The sequence below is a fragment of the Capra hircus genome, chromosome 5 (genome assembly GCF_001704415.2).
Source record: "Capra hircus breed San Clemente chromosome 5, ASM170441v1, whole genome shotgun sequence".
Taxonomy (NCBI): domain Eukaryota; kingdom Metazoa; phylum Chordata; class Mammalia; order Artiodactyla; family Bovidae; genus Capra; species Capra hircus.
The window spans coordinates 75,569,295-75,587,608 of NC_030812.1; the positions used below are offsets into that span (position 1 = coordinate 75,569,295).

Genomic DNA, 18,314 nt, shown 5'->3' on the forward strand with positions numbered 1-18,314 from the left:
ATACCTGCAGCATAGAAGGAACTTTTAAATGTGTGTTTTGTGGTTATCTATGGACAGGGAGGCCTGGCGTGCTGCGATTCATGGGGTCGCAAAGAGTCAGACACGACTGAGCGACTGAACTGAACTGAACTGAAAGCAGTAATTTGAGGAATACCTCAAAAATGTCATAGAATGGTATCATAAACTACATAAAGGGACTCCTAAAAAATAAGGACTTCTGGCGGCTGGTTAGTATATTAATGGGTGATAGCCAATGACTAGTGACACAGTGGCACTCGGAGTTCAAGGCCCTTTCTGCCAGGATTGTTGGTCTGTCTCTGGCATACTCAACTTTGAAGCCAGCTGTGGTCACCACTGTACTGCCAACACTGACTCCTGGCATATTCCACTTGGTAAGAACTCATAGCCAGTACTTTCCAACTGTATACTCAATACACTCAGTTGTTCCTCAGGGTTGATCATGTGAGCTTTCTTAACTGGTCATTTATAGCACCACCACGTTTTGTTAATATTTTCATAATGCAAGACATTAATAGACTCTAGTCTTCTTTAAAACAATTCTTTACCATAGTTTTTTCAACCAACAAATTCCACTCATTTTCCAGCCTGAGCAAGTGCTTACCTGAGTTGTGTAACAGGGTTGTAGAATTGTGGTTTTCATGAATATATTTTTCTTAGAAAGTAAAAACAGAAAGTAAAAGAAATAATTTTTTTTAATGTTAAGTCAGGGAAAATGAATTCTATGTTACATGACCACACAGACAAAGAAAAGTTCTTCACTAACTCAGTGAAACTGAAAGAGTTAATCACTCAGTCGTGTCCAACTCTTTGCAATCTCATGGACTGTAGCCCACCAGGCTCCTCTGTCCATGGAATTCTCCAGACAAGAATACTGGAGTGGGTAGCCATTCCCTTCTCCAAGAGAACATTCCAACCCAGGGATCAAACCTGAGTCTGTTAATGTCTCCTGCATTGGCAGGCAGGTTCTTTACCATCCAAGCCACCAGGGAAGTCCATTTGGTTCTTGATGGGTCCTATTTTGTGTTTTCTTTTAGTACCTACTTTTGTTAGTAAATGATTTTAAGGAGCTTTTTAAATATGAACTGCTATACAGATTCCTTCTAATAAGTTTCAAGACGTCATGTAGTTAAATCTTTTTTAAGGTATGTGGAGAAAGAGAGATGTTGTTCCCCAGAGGTTGCTGTGAAAAGACCAAAGAGAAGAAGGTGATAGCTTTTAGACTTCCAGAGTCTAGTCTCTTTCCATTCAAAAGACCATTGTGAGTTCACACAGTGAAGGCAACTGTCTGTGATTGAGCACAATAAATTGTAGCATTTAAATCAACACCGGTAGTGAACACATACTGATTTCTATGAGTACCTGTTTTCATGGGAATTTATTATACCGCCATCTCTACACATTCTTCTTTTAGAGTTGAATGTGAACCAAATCAGTTTTTCAACATGCGTAGCTCTTGCCTGGAAAATCCCATGGACGGAGGGGCCTGGTGGGCTGCAGTCCATGGGGTCGCTAGGAGTCGGACACGACTTCACTTTCACTTTTCACTTTCATGCATTGGAGAAGGAAATGGCAACCCACTCCAGTGTTCTTGCCTGGAGAATCCCAGGGATGGAGGAGCCTGGTGGGCTGCCATCTATGGGGTCGCACAGAGTCGGACACAACTGAAGCGACTTAGCAGCAGCACCAGCAGCAGCAGAGAGTGCTGGAGGCTTAAAAACAAGATGCTTTTCTGAATGTGAATGCTACTCTCATCTCTCTAATAAACACAAGCTATTTAAAGGTGTTTGTTTAGCAACTGTATCACCTGTTAATGCTTGCCATAAAGGAAGCTGTGTTTGATTTTTTTTTAATGTGCCCAGATACAGGTAATAGAGTCATAATTAGAGACTTGTCGATTTAATTTCATACATACATTGTTGTTGTTCAATTGCTAAGTCATGTCCGACTCTGCGACCCCATGAACTGCAGCATGCTAGGCTATCCTGTCCTTCAATATAATAAATGTACTAGATTTATTTATCTATAATATATACAAATCAATGTATTAAATTTAACCAAATAGACATTTATATATATGTAATATATATAAATAAAGTATTACATTTAACCAATTAGGTAATAAAGCTGGTCACAAAAGCTACAAAGAAAGAATTGATTATAGAAATTAATTTTCAATTTTTAACTCTAAGAGTATTTCATTATCTTGGACAATACTTGCATAGATGACCAGAAACCAAGATGTTTTCCCATGAACAGCTGCTTTGGGATCACATCATTCCGATTAACATTCAGAATTGGAAAGAGAGAAAATTACATTTCCTGTGAGGTCTACACCTCTGCAGTCCTCTAAGCCATTTGGAATCAAAACCAACCCCCCCAACTCTCACCCTCCTACCCTGCCCCCGCAACTGCTTTGATCTGAATTGCTTGTTATTTGAGGAGGACTGAGTTCTGTAACTTCCTCCTTCATGTTCCTTAAATTGGGCTCCATAGATGTCTGCAGTGCTCTTATAAGAAACAGTTTGGATAATGTTGCCTGAGTGAGTATTAATTTGAAATAGTGACTATAAATCATTGCCTTTTTAGGAAATAGCAAAAGCACATTATATGAATGACTATTTAAAACCACAATAATGTCATTGTGATCATCCTCAATGGCTGGGTCAATCAAAATAACCAGAAAAAGCCAAATTCAATACCTGAATAAAAACTCTTAGATACAATACAGTGTGAATTAAAGCATGCAAACCAGTTTATCCCTCTTTCTACAACAGATTAATTCATGAAAATGTGTGAAATACAAATTTTCTTATCCAAATTCTGTTTTTAAAGCCTTATCTAATTTTTGCATGTTGCTTTACAATTTTAAAAGCATTGAATATATGCTTTCTTGGATAAATGTCTCTCACCAACTCTGTTAATAGGTGGAATTATGGGAAATAAATGTAGGTAATTTGTCAAGACATACAGAAAGTAGTAGAGTTGGGGGCCTCAGATTATTTCAGTTTAAAGAAGATACCCATGTCCTTTTGTGATGTAAACAAGTCCTTTGAAATAAGGGCATGACCTGATTTTCCATGTTACAAAATATGAATTTTTATGTTGGATTTATTTAAAGCAGTATGTACCTGCATGTATAATATGTTTTTGTTGCTTTCTTATTTCTGTTTTTGGAGAAGGGCATGGCTGAGTTATATGTTCAGCCATGACTATATTATATGACTATATAATATGACTATATTATTATGTGTTTTATCCTCTGAGTGAACGGAAAATAATGATTTGCCTTAAAGAGATTTGTTTCCATCCTGATTAATATTTTTTAATTCCAGCCAGTTCAAAATATTTTTTAAATCTTACATCACAGCTGCTAATTCATTACTCCCCTATACTGATCTCAAACTCATGACTGCCTAGGCAAATAATGTGCATTATTTATTGTTTAAGATTGGCCTTTTAACCAGAGAAACTATCTATTGAGCCATCCTGCAGTTTGAATATCAAGAGTTACAACTCTTCTTGCATAGGAAGAGAGTCTGTGGTTTAAAGATCTAATCTTATTTTACTCCCTGTTACCAACTACCTTGTAGTTATTTTGGGAACCAGTAAATCAGTCTCAATTCATTCATCTGAAAACAGAAGAACTTCCTTATAAGGATTTATGTCAACAAATTAAAAACTTACAGAGTATTTGGAGTTGTCCAGGTAAAGGTTCTAGAGGAAAGAGAATGATTGTTTTGGTTCTCATAAAAAACTGATGATAATTCCTCCAGGGATTTGATAAATGACAATTTCAGAAGAGCCACAATACAATCAAATAGTAGAGATCAATACTAAAGATCAGTGGAAAGGATGAACCCAGAGTTCAAACCTGATAGTAAGTCTCTTTGCAATTTAAAGCAAGTAATTTAAGTTGGCTTTGAGCAAACGCCCTCTTCCAACAACACAAGAGAAGACGCCACACATGGACATCACCAGATGGTCAATACCAAAATCAGATTGATTATATTCTTTGCAGCCAAAGATGGAGAAGCTCTATACAGTCAGCAAAACAAGACCAGGAGCTGACTGTGGCTCAGATCATGAACTCCTTATTGCAAAATTCAGACTTAAATTGACAAAGGTAAGAAAAACCACAAGACCATTCAGGTATGACCTAAATCAAATCCCTTATGATTATAAAGTGGAAGTGACAAATAGATTCAGGGGATTTGATCTGATAGAATGCCTTAAGAACTATGGATGGAGGTTCTTGACATTGTACAAGAGGCAGTGATGAAGACCATCCCCAAGAAAAAGAAATGCAAAAAGGCAAAATGGTTGTCTGAGGGGGCCTTACAAATAGCAGTGAAAAGAAGAGAAGTGAAAAGCAAAGGAGAAAGGGAAAGATATACCCATTTGAATCTAGAGTTCCAAAGAATAGCAAGGAGAGAGAAGAAGCCTTCCTCAGTGATCAATGCAAAGAAATAGAGGAAAATAATAGAATGGGAAAGACTAGAGATCTCATCAAGAAAATTTGAGAGAACATTTCATGCAAAGATAGGCACAATAAAGGACAGAAATGGTATGGACCTAACAGAAGCAGAAGATATTAAGAAGAAGTGGCAAGAATACACAGAAAAGCTATACAAAATAGATCTTCATAACCCAGATAATCACAATGGTGTGATCACTCACCTAGAGCCAGACATCCTGGAAATGAAAGTGGGCCTTAGTAAGCATCACTATGACCAAAGCTAGGAGAGGTGATGGAATTCCAGTTGAGCTGTTTCAAATCCTAAAAGATGATGAGGTGAAAGTGCTCCATTCAATATGCCAGCAAATTGGGAAAACTCCACATTGGCCACAGGACTGGAAAATGTCAGTTTTCATTACAGTCCCAAAGAAACGCAATGCCAAAGAATGTTCAAACTACCACATAGTTGCACTCATCTCACATGCTAGTAAAGTAATGCACAAAATTCTCCAAGCCAGGCTTCAACAGTATGTGAATCATAAACTTCCAGATGTTCAAGCTGGATTTAGAAAAGGCAGAGGAACCAGAGATCAAATTGCCAACATCTGTTGGATCATCGAAAAAGCAAGAGAGTTCCAGAAAAACATCTATTTCTGCTTTATTGACTATGACAAAGACTTTGACTATGTGGATCACAATAAACTGTGGAAAATTCTGAAAGAGATGGGAATACCAGACCACCTGACCTGCCTCTTGAGAAATCTGTATACAGGTCAAGAAGCAACAGTTAGAACTGGACATGGAACAACAGACTGGTTCCAAATAGGAAAAGGAGTACGTCAAGGCTGTATATTGTCACCCTGCTTATTTAACTTACATGCAGAGTATAACATGCAAAATGATGGGCTGGATGAAGCATAAGCTGGAATCAAATTGTTGGGAGAAATATCAATAACCTCAGATATGCACATGACACCACCCTTATGGCAGAAAGCAAAGAAGAACTAATGAGCCTCTTTATGACAGTGCAAGAGAAGAGTGAAAAAGTTGGCTTACAACTCAACATTCAGAAAACTAAGATCATGGCATCCGGTCCCATCAACTCATGTCAAATAGATGGGGAAACAATGGAAATAGTGACAGACTTTATTTTGGGGGGCTCCAAAATGACTGCAGATGGTGGGTCACTGCAACCATGAAATTAAAAGACTCTTGCTCCTTGGAAGAAAAGTTGTGACCATCCTAAACAACATATTAAAAAGCAGACATTTACTTTGCCAACAATTGTCCGTCTAGTCAAAGCTATGGTTTTTCCAGTAGTCATGTATGGATGTTGTACCATAAAGAAAGCTGAGAGCCAAAGAATTGAAGCTTTTGAACTATGATGTTGAGACTCTTGAGAGTCCCTTTGACTGCAAGGAGATTAAACCAGTCAATCCTAAAGGAAATCAGTCCTGAATATTCATTGGAAGGACTGATGCTGAAGCTGAAACTCCAATACTTTGGCTACCTGATGCAAAGAACTGACTCATTGGAAAAGAACCTGATGCCAGGAAAGATTGAAGGTGGGAGGAGAAGGGGATGACAGAGGATGAGATGGTTGGATGGCATCACCAACTGGATGGACATGAGTTTGAGTAGGCTCCTGGAGTTGGTGATGAACGGGGAAGTCCGGCATGCTGCAATCCATGGGGTCGCAAAGAGTCAGACACAACTGAGCAACTGAACTGAATTTAAGTTTCCCTCTTTTAAAGGGATATGATAATAGCTAATTCTGCATCACAAAGTATAAAATAAAATAATTTGAGTTCCTTAAAAGTAATCTTGCAGTTTAAGGTGTTAATCCATGTTGCTTTAAAAAGCCTTACCACCCACAGCAACAATGTTGAGTTAAGAATGTAAGCCAAACATTTAGCCTCCTTTCCCACATGGGTGGGACTCTTCCTTGCAGCATTACCTCCCTGATAGTCGGGGGTGGGGGTAGGGGCGAGAGAAGGAACAGTGAGACCTGAGTTGGGGACTACAGACAGCCTGAGCAGGAACCTCAGGCAGACACTGAGAACTGAGTACTTAAGCCTCTCACAGCTTTTGATATGGGTTCGTACAGAAGATTTTCCTTCCAGTGTCCAAGTTCTAGGCTTCTTCTGACATTGAAGTTAAAATTAAGGGGCTGCCTGACCTTGTGCTAACTCTTGAGAAGAAATCAAGCCCCTGGAAACAGCTGTCTGCTGCTGCTGCTGCTAAGGCGCTTCAGTTGTGCAACCCCATAGACGGCAGCTCACTAAGCTCCTCCGTCCCTGTGATTCTCCAGGCAAGAATACTGGAGTGGGTTGCCATTTCCTTCTCCAATGCATGAAAGTGAAAAGTGAAAGTGAAGTCGCTCAAGTCGTGCCCTACTCTTAGCGACCCCATGGATTGCAGCCTACCAGGCTCCTCCGTCCATGGGGTTTTCCAGGCAAGAGTACTGGAGTGGGGTGCCATTGCCTTCTCCAAACAGCTGTGTACCTTTGCTCAACACCCCCGATCTTTAGGGTGATACTTACAAGCCTGTAGCTGTCTTCCCCAGGACCCCTTGAGGCCTGAAACATGTTTACTAGCCAGATTACTTGGCTCCAGGAAATAAAACACATGTACAAAAATAATCTGGGATGGATTCTTACTTTTTTAGCTTTTTGACAACAACACTCTCCATTCTACCTCTCCGTCAAAATAACTTGAGAATATATTTAGTTAGACTCTAACAATTTATTGGGAAAGTATGTTGGTATGTTCTAGTTGTATTGGAAAGGGTCTACCTGTGTTATTTTATTACCAACATCTTTCACGAGTCTCTGAAGCCTAGAAGAGTTAATTTACTATTTTATTTTTCCTCTAATTTCTAAAAGAATGCTATGTGACAGTAATTTTGGTTAACATTAGGAAATTAGAAATTACCTAAGTTTTAGAGCTATTTGATTATTTTGATTAGTTTTTTGGCTTTTTTATTTTTATTTTTTTGTAAAGCAGTGGGAGATTACAAAAGAACTGATTAAAAAACGGGAAGCTTTTTAAGACATTTGAAGCTCAAAGAGTATTTTAAGATGTGCCCCAGTTAGAGTCTGACACAACTTAGCAACTAAACAACAAAAAATTTGCTTGAGAGTCCCTGTAGTCCCCACAGACCGGGGCAGGAAGGGCTTGTCTCCTGTGCAGCATTTGCAGGAACAGGCTATCTGTTAAACCCCAAACTAAGAACCAGTCACCAGTTCTTTTTTGGTGTGGAAGTGGATTCCCTCTCCTGCCTGACTCTCACATTGCCTAATGCCCCAGGCCCAGAGTTGGCATTTTTCAAACTGACCCATGTTTGTCTGAATACATTGACCCATTATATTTGTTGCCTCACCTACATTCTCTCAGGAAACTTCAGAGTTCTGCCGTGGGTATTCCTCTTAACTTACAGAAACTGAGCTTTTATAGTACAAACCATGTAAGCCAACGGAGTGATTTCCAAATTCTTCAGGATTGTAATAAACGTTTAGATTTTTGTGAAAATCTCCTCTCTCCTTTCTTCCCTTTCCTCAAAAAAAAAAAGTTTTAATTTTATTTTTAATTCAGCTTTTATTTTGAAAAGCTTGTGAAGGATGTTGCCAGAACTTGTGATCATTTGCCACATTCCAGGGTCATATTAACCTTGCCTTGTATTGCATGCATGCTCAGTTGTGTCTGATTCTGCAACCCCATGGTCTCTAGCCTGCCAGGCTCTTCTGTTCATGGAACCTTCTGGTAAGAATACTGGAGTGGGTTGCCATTTCCTACTCCAGGGGATCTTCCCAACCCCGTGGATCGAACCCACATCTCTTGCATCTGCTGCATTAGCAGGCAGATTCTTTACCATTTCGTCACCTGGGAAGCCCCATGTTAACCTAACACTGAAAAACACTAATATAAACCTAATACTTGTCACTGACTTTAGTTACTTAAATTTAAAATATACTATTGTTATATATTCTTGCCTGGAGAATCCCATGGACACAGGAGCCTGGCAGGCTACAGTCCATGGGGTCGCAAGAGTCGGTCACAACTTAGCGACTAAACCACCACCACCACTGATTGGCCCACTTATTTTGTTTGCTTTCAGGAAATCTTCACCGAACTAGCAGTGTTCCTGAATATGTCTACAATCTACACTTGGTTGAAAATGATTTTGCTGGTGTGCGTTCCCCTGTTACTAAAACCTATGACTTGCTAAAGGTAGGATACCAAAGAATAGAACCATAGTTATTAAAATACCAAGTAAACATTTTAAAACTTCTATGAGTTATTTTTTAATGTGTACCGTTCTCAAGTATTACCATTTCCTAAATGTATTATAAGAAGATTGGTTTTGTGTGGACATCATGGAAAACTGGAAACTTTAAACAGTATCAAATCCTGGTGCGAATAACTAGACAACCAAGTCTTGTTAAAAACAGATTTTACCCAGAAGGGAGCCGACTTTCTCCATGTGATTTAGAGAAACCAACATCTTGTGTAATAGTCCTAGGATAATTGATCTTCAACAAAGATGAAAACTGATTCATGCCTCATTTAAATTTTATTTCTCTTTTGTGCAGACAGGCACAGCTCCCACTTATGAAGGTCGCCGGGGAAGAGGAGCTTCTCAGTACAGCTCCCAGAAGTCGGTGGAGGAAAGGTTCTTCAGGCAGCCTCTAAGGAGACTTGAGATTTCCCCAGACAGCAGCCCTGAGAGGGCTCATTACGCACACAGCGAGCACCAGTACAGCCAGAGAAGCCAGGCCGGGCACACCTTGCGGCACCAAGAGAGCAGGAGGTCCACGCTTCTCGTGCCGCCTCGCTACGCCCGCTCAGAAATTGTAGGTTTCAGCCACTCCGGGGCAGTGGGCAGACAGCGTCACTACGACACCTACAACAGGCGCTACCAGTACGGGTCTGTGAACGAAGCCGAATTTGACGGCGCCCCTGTCCACCCGGTAGTGCTTACCTACCCCAGGCCTGGGACCAGCCACAGCCTGGGCAACCTCCTGGAGAAGGAGAACTACGTGACTGCGGGACTCGCCGCGGGGCAGGCCAGGCCGGCGCCCATGCCGCCGGGCACGCAGGGCCGGGCAGAGCGGTCGTCCTGGAATCAGAGCTCCTTCCACAGCACCCGCACACTGAGGGAAGCCGAGGCGGGCGGGAGGAGGCCGCACATGACCGTGGGCCAGGTGGCGGCAGGAGGAAGTGGGGTCATGCTCGCCGCCGAGAGAAGCGCTTTCGCCGAGGCCCAGTCTGGGTGAGTCCCCTTCTCAATCTGCAGCGCTGTCACTGCCAGCACATCCTGTTCCCACAGCCCTTAACTGCGTGAGCTGGCGCTTCTGGGGCTGCAGAGGAAGGCTTCCAGAGATAAGTGATTAAAATAATGGCTTCTCAGGCCGCTGCCTAATTGACAGATTAAGCCTATTTACCTCAGGGACAGGGGCCAAGCTACCTGCTTGTATGGCAGCTCTGCGGGGAAATGTGGCTTTTAGTCCATCTGTTTCAAATTAGACGATGGCTAAAGGGAGGCCTGACCCCTTGGTTATGTGAAAATCTGCTTTGAATGGAGCTAACTCCAAAGTAGAGGAAGAAATGGATAATTACATGCATTTTTCACAATCATTCCTTGAAATAAAGGAAGGAAAAAGGCAAAAATGTTTATTCCCGGTGTTAAAAGTGAACCACAAATGCTGTTTTGATAACACTACTGAAAAAGGAAGTGCTAATCAGAGGCAACTAATTTCTAAATGTCTCTTTTCCTTTGATATACCTGATAATTTTATTCAATATTATTTGACTGTGTATAAGGAATTTATCGGAGTTTTTGTTTTGTAGTACTGAATAATTAAAATACTTGAAGTTTCAAAGTCATTCCTTTGCCTCTCCTGTTTACGTTATGGCTTGACTAATCTAGTTTTTGGAACTTTAACTTTCATTCAAGTTTAATGCTGGAGCACAAATTTCATAAACTGAGGAACTCACTAAGAGAAAAGTTGAGAAATGGATGGATGATTACATTTAGTAACTACTAAAATAATGATGTATCATTATGGTAAAACATTAAATATTTGACTTTTTTTAAACCTGTGAAGTTGGTTAATGGAAATTATTACCTTTAATCATCCCTTTAAGTGAAATTGTGCAGTATTCTCATTGATTAGGTAGGCACCGGTGAGAAAAGATTTTAGGGCTAATCTAATCTTGAAGCAAGAAATATTTTTTATAAAATAAAATTAATATGAGACATAACATTTCTTTAGAAAGTAGATCTTTGTCAATATGGACACACTTATAAAAAGAAAAATGCATGAGGTAATTATTTATGGAGGGAAAAGCTGATCAGTTCTTTTAAATTGATAATTCAAGATGTATTGCTGCTGCTAAGTCACTTCAGTCATGTTCGACTCTGTGCGACCCCATAGATGGCAGCCCACCAGGCTCCCCAGTCCCTGGGATTCTCCAGGCAAGAACACTGGAGTGGGTTGCCATTTCCTTCTCCAATGCATGAAAGTGAAAAGTGAAGGTGAAGTTGCTCAGTCGTGTCTGACTTAGTGACCCCATGGACTGCAGCCTACCAGGCTCCTCTGTCCATGGGATTTTCCAGGCAAGAGTACTGGAGTGGGGTGCCGTTGCCTTCTCCACAAGATGTATTAAATGCCTGCTATATTGTAAGATTTGTCCTTGGTCAGTTTTAATGAAATGATTCTAACAGTAACAGAACTATTGCTTCACCTTCTGCACAGCTGGCACTCTTCTCTTCTTCCATCTCTGTCCTCATGCTTCCACCACCTTGTCACTTCCCATCCACTGCAGTGAGTGCAGTGAGTGCTGCCATCCACTCACTGAAGTATGACTTTAGTCCCCAACATTTTTGAAATAGACTCCCCACAGATCTACCAAAGACTGCTCTAATGCTACATCTGAAGCAGACACATAATTAGCACCTGTATTAGTCTGTGGGCAGCATTTAATAAACTGTGAAATTCTCTCTTCCCTGGGTTGTCGGGACACCAGCTTCTCCTGGTTTCTTCTAGCCATGCCTTAGTCTTCCCTGCAAGGACTTCTTTGCATGCCCAAGGAAGTCATCTTCATCAACCCTTCTGTTTTGGTCTTGGTGCTCTTCTAAAGAGGCCCTGCATACTGCACTCACATCCTGTGATTCCGTGTTGCATTTTCATCTCTGTCCTCTATCCTCAACTCTAAATTTGTTTATATTTCTAACAACCTCATGGACTTAGTATGTTCAAAATTGAATTTATCAGCTCTTCCCTACCTTCTATTCCTGACCATCTCCTCATACTAAAGTCCTGTCATTTACAAACCTGGGAGTCATTCTTGTCTTTTCCCTTCATAGTTACATATCACCAAGCTATTATTTTTAACTCCTTAATGGGTCATAAATTTTTACCCTCTTTCTGTCTCTATTGCATAGGTCTCTCTGCCTCTGGTCTTGCTCTCAACCATTCTCTAAAACTGTTAGATTGATCTTTGAAACTCTGATGATTCCTCTCCACAACTTATAATCTTCCCATAATTCCACCAAACCTTTGTGCTTTTTAGCATGGCACACAAGGCCCATGTTTCCACCTCCGCTTACACTCTAGTCTGATTTCTTTCTACTCTTTTTCACCCTTCATCGTCACCATCCCCAAAAACATGCCTGAACACTCAAACCACCTTGAACCTCTTGCTTTTCTTGTTGTTGTTCAGTTGCTAAGTTGTGTCCGACTATTTGCAACCCCATGGACTACAGCATGCCAGGCTTCCCTGCCCTTCACTATCTCCCAGGGTTTGCTCTAACTCATGTCCATTAAGTCAGTGATGCCATTCAACCATCTCATCCTCCATCTCCCTCCTTCTCCTCCTGCCATCAATCTTTCCCAGCTTCAGGGTCTTTTCCAATGAGATGGCTCTTCACATCGGGTGGCTGAAGTATTGAAGCTTCAGCTTCAGCATCAGTCCTTCCAGTGAATATTCAGAGTAGATTTCCTTAAGGGTTGACTGGTTTGATCCTCCTTGCTGACCAAGAGACTCTCAGGAGTCTTTTCTAGCACCACAGTTTGAAAGCATCATTTCTTTGGCGCTCAGCCTTCTTTATGGTCCAACTCTCACATCCATATATGACTACTGGAAAACCATAGCTTTGACTATATGGACCTTTGTCAGCAAATGGATGTCCCTGCTTTTTAATACGCTGTCTAGGTTTGTCATAGCTTTTCTTCCAGGGAGGAAGCATCTTTTAATTTCATGGCTGCAGTCACGGTGATTTTGGAGCCAAAAAATGAAATCTGTCTCTGCTTCCATTTTTTTTCCCTTCTATTTGCAATGAAGTGATTGGACCAGATGCCACAATCTTAGTTTTTTGAATGTTGAGTTTTAAGCCAACTTTTTCACTCTCCTCTTTCACTTTCATCAAGAGGCTCTTTAGTTCTTTTGTGCTTTCTGCCATTAGAGTGGTATCAACTGCATTTCTGAGCTTACTGATTTTTCTCCCTACAGTCTTGATTCCAGCTTGTGATTCATCCAGCTCAGCATTTCTCCTGATGTACTCTGCATATAAGTTAAATAAGCAGGGTGACAATATACAGCCTTGGTGTATATTCCCAATTTTGAACCAGTCCATTGTTCCATGTCCAGTTCTAACTGTTGCTTCTTGACCTGCATATAGGTTTCTCAGGAGACAGGTAAGGTGGTCTGTTATTCCCATCTCTTGAAGAATTTTCCACAGTTTGTGGTGATCCACACAAAGGCTTTAGCACAGTCAATGAAGTAGAATTAGATGTGTTTTGAAACTCTCTTGCTTTTTCTATGGTCCAACAGATGTTGGCAATTTGTTCTCTGGTTCCTCTGCCTTTTCTAAATCCAGCTTTTATATCTGGAAATTCTCGGTTCATGTATTATTGAAGCCTAACTTGAAGGATTTTGAGCATTACCTTGCTAGCATGTGAAATCAGCAGAATTGTATAGTAGTTTGAACATTCTTTGGCATTGCCTTTCTTTGAGATGAAAAGTATTGATTCACTGATTTTATTTCTTTTTATCTTTGTGCCTTTTTTTCTTTCCTTCCTTTCTTTCCCTCTTTCTTCCTTCTTTTCTTATCTACCTACCTAATCTATTTCTTCCCAGCAGCTATTTTTTGGCTGGCTAAACATGATTCTAGACTTACCTCGGTTACCACCTGACCACTTACCTCGGCAACTAGGTGCTCCAGATAATTGCGCTGTGTGGATGTCTCTACTACAGAATAATACATTGTGGTTATTCATTTACCTGTCTGCTCTCCCTCTAATTTTGAGTTATTGTTTTAATAGAAAAAAATTTTATTACAATAATTAATCATGTTCCAAGAATAGGAGAAATACTTGGGATCAAGAAATTTAAAATAAAGGGCAAGAAATCTATTCTTGATGATTCCCAAAGTTGCCATCCTAGAGAACAGAAATCATAGAAATGACCACTTCTTGAATATGTTGCTATGTATGGAAAGGAAAGGGGGTCAGGGATACTTCCTATAATGATCAAGGTGGCATCCATATCTGGTTCTCTTCCTCCTTTGATGTGTCCCATGGCTCACTTCAGTTCCCCAGGCTGCCCCCTGAGAACACATGCTCTGCTTTCCTATGCCTTGCAGTGTCTCACATTTCAAGCTCTATCCAGTGCCTATATATGGAATTCAATTTTTTCACAAAGTCCCACATGTGAAGAAGTGTTCTTTCACATTTGTGGAACATTCCTTATAGAATAGGAATAAAACTATACTCTCTAAAACTGTAATCCTGCATAATGACAGAAGATATTAAACCATGGGTCTTTGTTTCTAAAAGAAGAATGGCTGACCAGTTTCTAATGTAGCTGAAAATCAAAACACTGGAGTAGAAGATAGATAGTCAGTAGCTGCTCTAAATCAGACTATTGAAAAAGATTTAAGAAATGGCTAAGTAAAACACTGTAATCAGTTTTATGAAAATATTATTTCTGAAAAAAAAAGAAAAAAAAGAAAATATTATTTCTGTACATATAACGGACTGGTGGTTCAGCAAATGAATATTAGGTTGCTTCGCCGTACCCAGCACTTCGGTAAGCACCATAGAGATAAAAATTTAATGAGATATATGAAGGTCTAGAAAAGATCTGTGGAAGAAGGCAATGGCACCCCACTGCAGTACTCTTGCCTGGAGATTCCCATGGACTGAGGAGCCAGGTGGGCTGCAGTCCATGGGGGCACGAAGAGTCGGACACAACTGAGCGACTTCCCTTTTACTTTTCACTTTCATGCATTGGAGAAGGAAATGGCAACCCACTCCAGTGTTCTTGCCTGGAGAATCCTAGGGATGGGGGAGCCTGGTGGGCTGCTGTCTATGGGGTCACACAGAGTCGGACACAACTGAAGTGACTTAGCAGCAGCAGAGAAGATCTGTAAAGAAGAAAATAAGACACATCAAGTGCTAGATTGTACTAGTGTCTATAGGAATTCAAAGAACAAAAGAGTGATGCTTTTGCATTAGTTCAGTTCAGTTGCTCAGTCGTGTCCGACTCTTTGCGACCCCATGAATTGCAGCATGCCAGGCCTCCCTGTCCATCACCAACTCCCGGAGTTCACTCAGACTCACATCCATCGAGTCAGTGATGCCATCCAGCCATCTCATCCTCTGTCGTCCCCTTCTCCTCCTGCCCCCAATCCCTCCCAGCATCAGAGTCTTTTCCAGTGAGTCAACTCTTCACATGAGGTGGCCAAAGTACTGGAGTTTCAGCTTTAGCATCATTCCTTCCAAAGAAATCTCAGGGTTGATCTCCTTCAGAATGGACTGGTTGGATCTCCTTGTAGCCCAAGGGACTCTCAAGAGTCTTCTCCAACACCACAGTTCAAAAGCACCAATTCTTTGGTGCTCAGCTTTCTTCACAGCCTAACTCTCACATCCATACATGACCACAGGAAAAACCATAGCCTTGACTAGACGGACCTTTGTTGGCAAAGTAATGTCTCTGCTTTTGAATATGCTATCTAGGTTGGTCATAACTTTTTTTCCAAGGAGTAAGAGTCTTTTAATTTCATGGCTGCAGCCATCATCTGCTGTGATTTTGGAGCCCTGCAAAATAAAGTCTGACACTGTTTCCACTGTTTCCCCATCTATTTCCCATGAAGTGATGGGACCAGATGCCATGATCTTCATTTTCTGAATGTTGAGTTTAAGCCAACTTTTTCACTCTCCTCTTTCACTTTCATCAAGAGGCTTTTTAGTTCCTCTTCACTTTCTGCCATAAGGGTGGTGTCATCTGCATATGTGAGGTTATTGATATTTCTCCCAGCAATCTTGATTCCAGCTTGTGCTTCTTCCAGCCCAGCGTTTCTCATGATGTACTCTGCATAGAAGTTAAATAAGCAGGGTGACAATATACAGCCTTGACGTACTCCTTTCCCTATTTGGAACCAGTCTGTTGTTCCATGTCCAGTTCTAACTGTTGCTTCCTGACCTGCATACAGATTTCTCAAGAGGCAGGTCAGGTGGTCTGGTATTCCCATCTCTTTCAGAATTTTCCACAGTTTATTGTGATCCACACAGTCAAAGGCTTTGGCATAGTCGATAAAGCAGAAATAGATGTTTTTCTGAACTCTCTTGCTTTTTCGATGATCCAGCGGATGTTGGCAATTTGACCTCTGGTTCCTCTGCCTTTTCTAAAACCAGCTTGAACATCTGGAAGTTCACGGTTCACGTATTGCTGAAGTCTGGCTTGGAGAATTTTGACCATTACTTTGCTATCATGTGAGATGAGTGCAATTGTTTGGTAGTTTGAGCATTCTTTGGCATTGCCTTTCTTTGGAATTGGAATGAAAACTGACCTTCTCCAGTCCTGTGACCACTGCTGAGTTTTCAAAATTTGCTGGCATATTGATTGCAGCACTTTCACAGCATCATCTTTCAGGATTTGAAACAGCTCAACTGGAATTCCATCACCTCCACTAATTTTGTTTGTAGTGATGCTTTCTAAGGCCCACTTGACTTCACATTCCAGGATATCTGGCTCTAGATGAGTGATCACACCATCGTGATTATCTGGGTTGTGAAGATCTTTTTTGTACAGTTCTTCTGTGTATTCTTGCCACCTCTTCTTAATATCTTCTGCTTCTGTTAGGTCCATACCATTTCTGTCCTTTATTGAGCCCATCTTTGCATGAAATATTCCCTTGGTATCTCTAATTTTCTTGAAGAGATCTCTAGTCTTTCCCATTCTGTTCTTTTCCTCTATTTCTTTGCATTGATCACTGAAGAAGGCTTTCTTATCTCTTCTTGCTATTCTCTGGAACTCTGCATTCAGATGCTTGTATCTTTCCTTTTCTCCTTTGCTTTTTGCCTCTCTTCTTTTCACAGCTCTTTGCATTAAGAGAGGGAGACAAAGGTGAGTGACTGTGTCTCTGGTTTGATCGCCAGTGAAGTTTGTCATGTAGAGCAGCACAGAACAGAAAAGATGTCATATTAACTTCCCTTCACATCCTCTTAGTTACCTGCTTCTTTAGTTCTTTGATTATTCAGGCCTCTTTCAACTATATCTTTCTTTCTATTTTTAACAGCCCAGTTCACAACTTCATTGCTTCAGCTAAGACTTTTGTAATGCCCTCAAAACTGTCTCTAGAAACTCATATCCACTCTAAAGTCACCTTTATGAAGCAGTGCTTTCATCACACCTAAAATCTTTGTGAGGTAGGAGGGTTTGCATTTCCTAAGCATCTGACAACACGAGGGAGCTCTTCATTCATCATTTGGTGTTTGCTTGACCTTCAGAGCTGTTCTGATATCTGTGAACCATCCTGGGGTAGGGCGGTGTTGTTATTGTCAGGAATGTGGTTGCTGAGGGATTGCATACCAAAAAAAAAAGTACATGTTTTTAATTTTTTCCTATAATTACTCATATTCTGACCAATACTTTACACTGCTTCCTGTTTACATTTTTATGATGAAGGTATTGACATCATATTAACATGTTAACTAAAGTGGTTCAAAAGACTCACTATTGGAGAATACATTCAGTGGATAATGGAACCCAGGAACAACTGCTCGTCCTGATCCTTCCCTTCCCAACCCTTTCTCCCAAGCCACATTTCTATAGGCTTCAAGAAATGTTTTATAAGTGAGCAGAAAGAGAAGGAGGAGGGAAGAAAGGGAGGCAGAGAAGAAAGTAAGGAGGAAGAGAGAGATTGAAGGAAACCAAAAAGGAGCCTGCAGGGCCTTGCCTGGGTGCAAAATTCCCTCCATGTCCCCCGTTTCTTGTTTGAAGAAAGGCTTTAGTCTCCTAGGCTTTCTCTAAGACCCAAAGAGCAAGAGCTTAAGCAGTTAATGATTATAACATGAGTCACAGGACTCCTGGTTCACCCTGAGGACTATAGATAACAATCTGACATGTATCTTAGAGTTGTTTTGCAGAAATTAGGATCCCTAATCATGGTGGATAGTGACTACATGCTCACCACCAGCACCTTGACCCCATACTGGTTGGAACCAGAAGGCTGAGTGTTAAGATTCCTGAAACATAATTCTGTTACCCCACTAGGAATCAATCAGAAGAATATCCACAAACTGACTAGGCACCTTGCAACCCTCACCCCTAGTTTTCCATATCCTGTCCTGACAGCCATCCTGTGTTTTGAGCGTGAGCTGCCCTTTCTCCTTGCTGGGTGTCCTATAACAAACACTGTACTTTCCTTCAGCACAACCCAGTGTCATTAGATTAGCTTCGCTGAGTGTTGGGTGAGCAGACTCCAATTCCACTGGGTAAAGAGAGAATGGAGGAGGAAAGGAATACCTTTAGCTGGGGATAGGAATACAGA

The 18,314-nt window shown here is 40.9% G+C and overlaps 1 protein-coding gene across 1 annotated transcript in view; it reads left to right on the forward strand.

The window, feature by feature from the left end:
• PKP2 (plakophilin 2) overlaps positions 1-18,314 on the forward strand; it is a 92,163-nt gene that overhangs the window by 6,870 nt on the left and 66,979 nt on the right. Inside the window, exons 2-3 of the mRNA XM_018048314.1 lie at positions 8,595-8,707; positions 9,070-9,749. Of these exons, the coding sequence (XP_017903803.1) occupies positions 8,595-8,707; positions 9,070-9,749 (793 nt within the window). The remainder of the gene's footprint in view (positions 1-8,594; positions 8,708-9,069; positions 9,750-18,314) is intronic.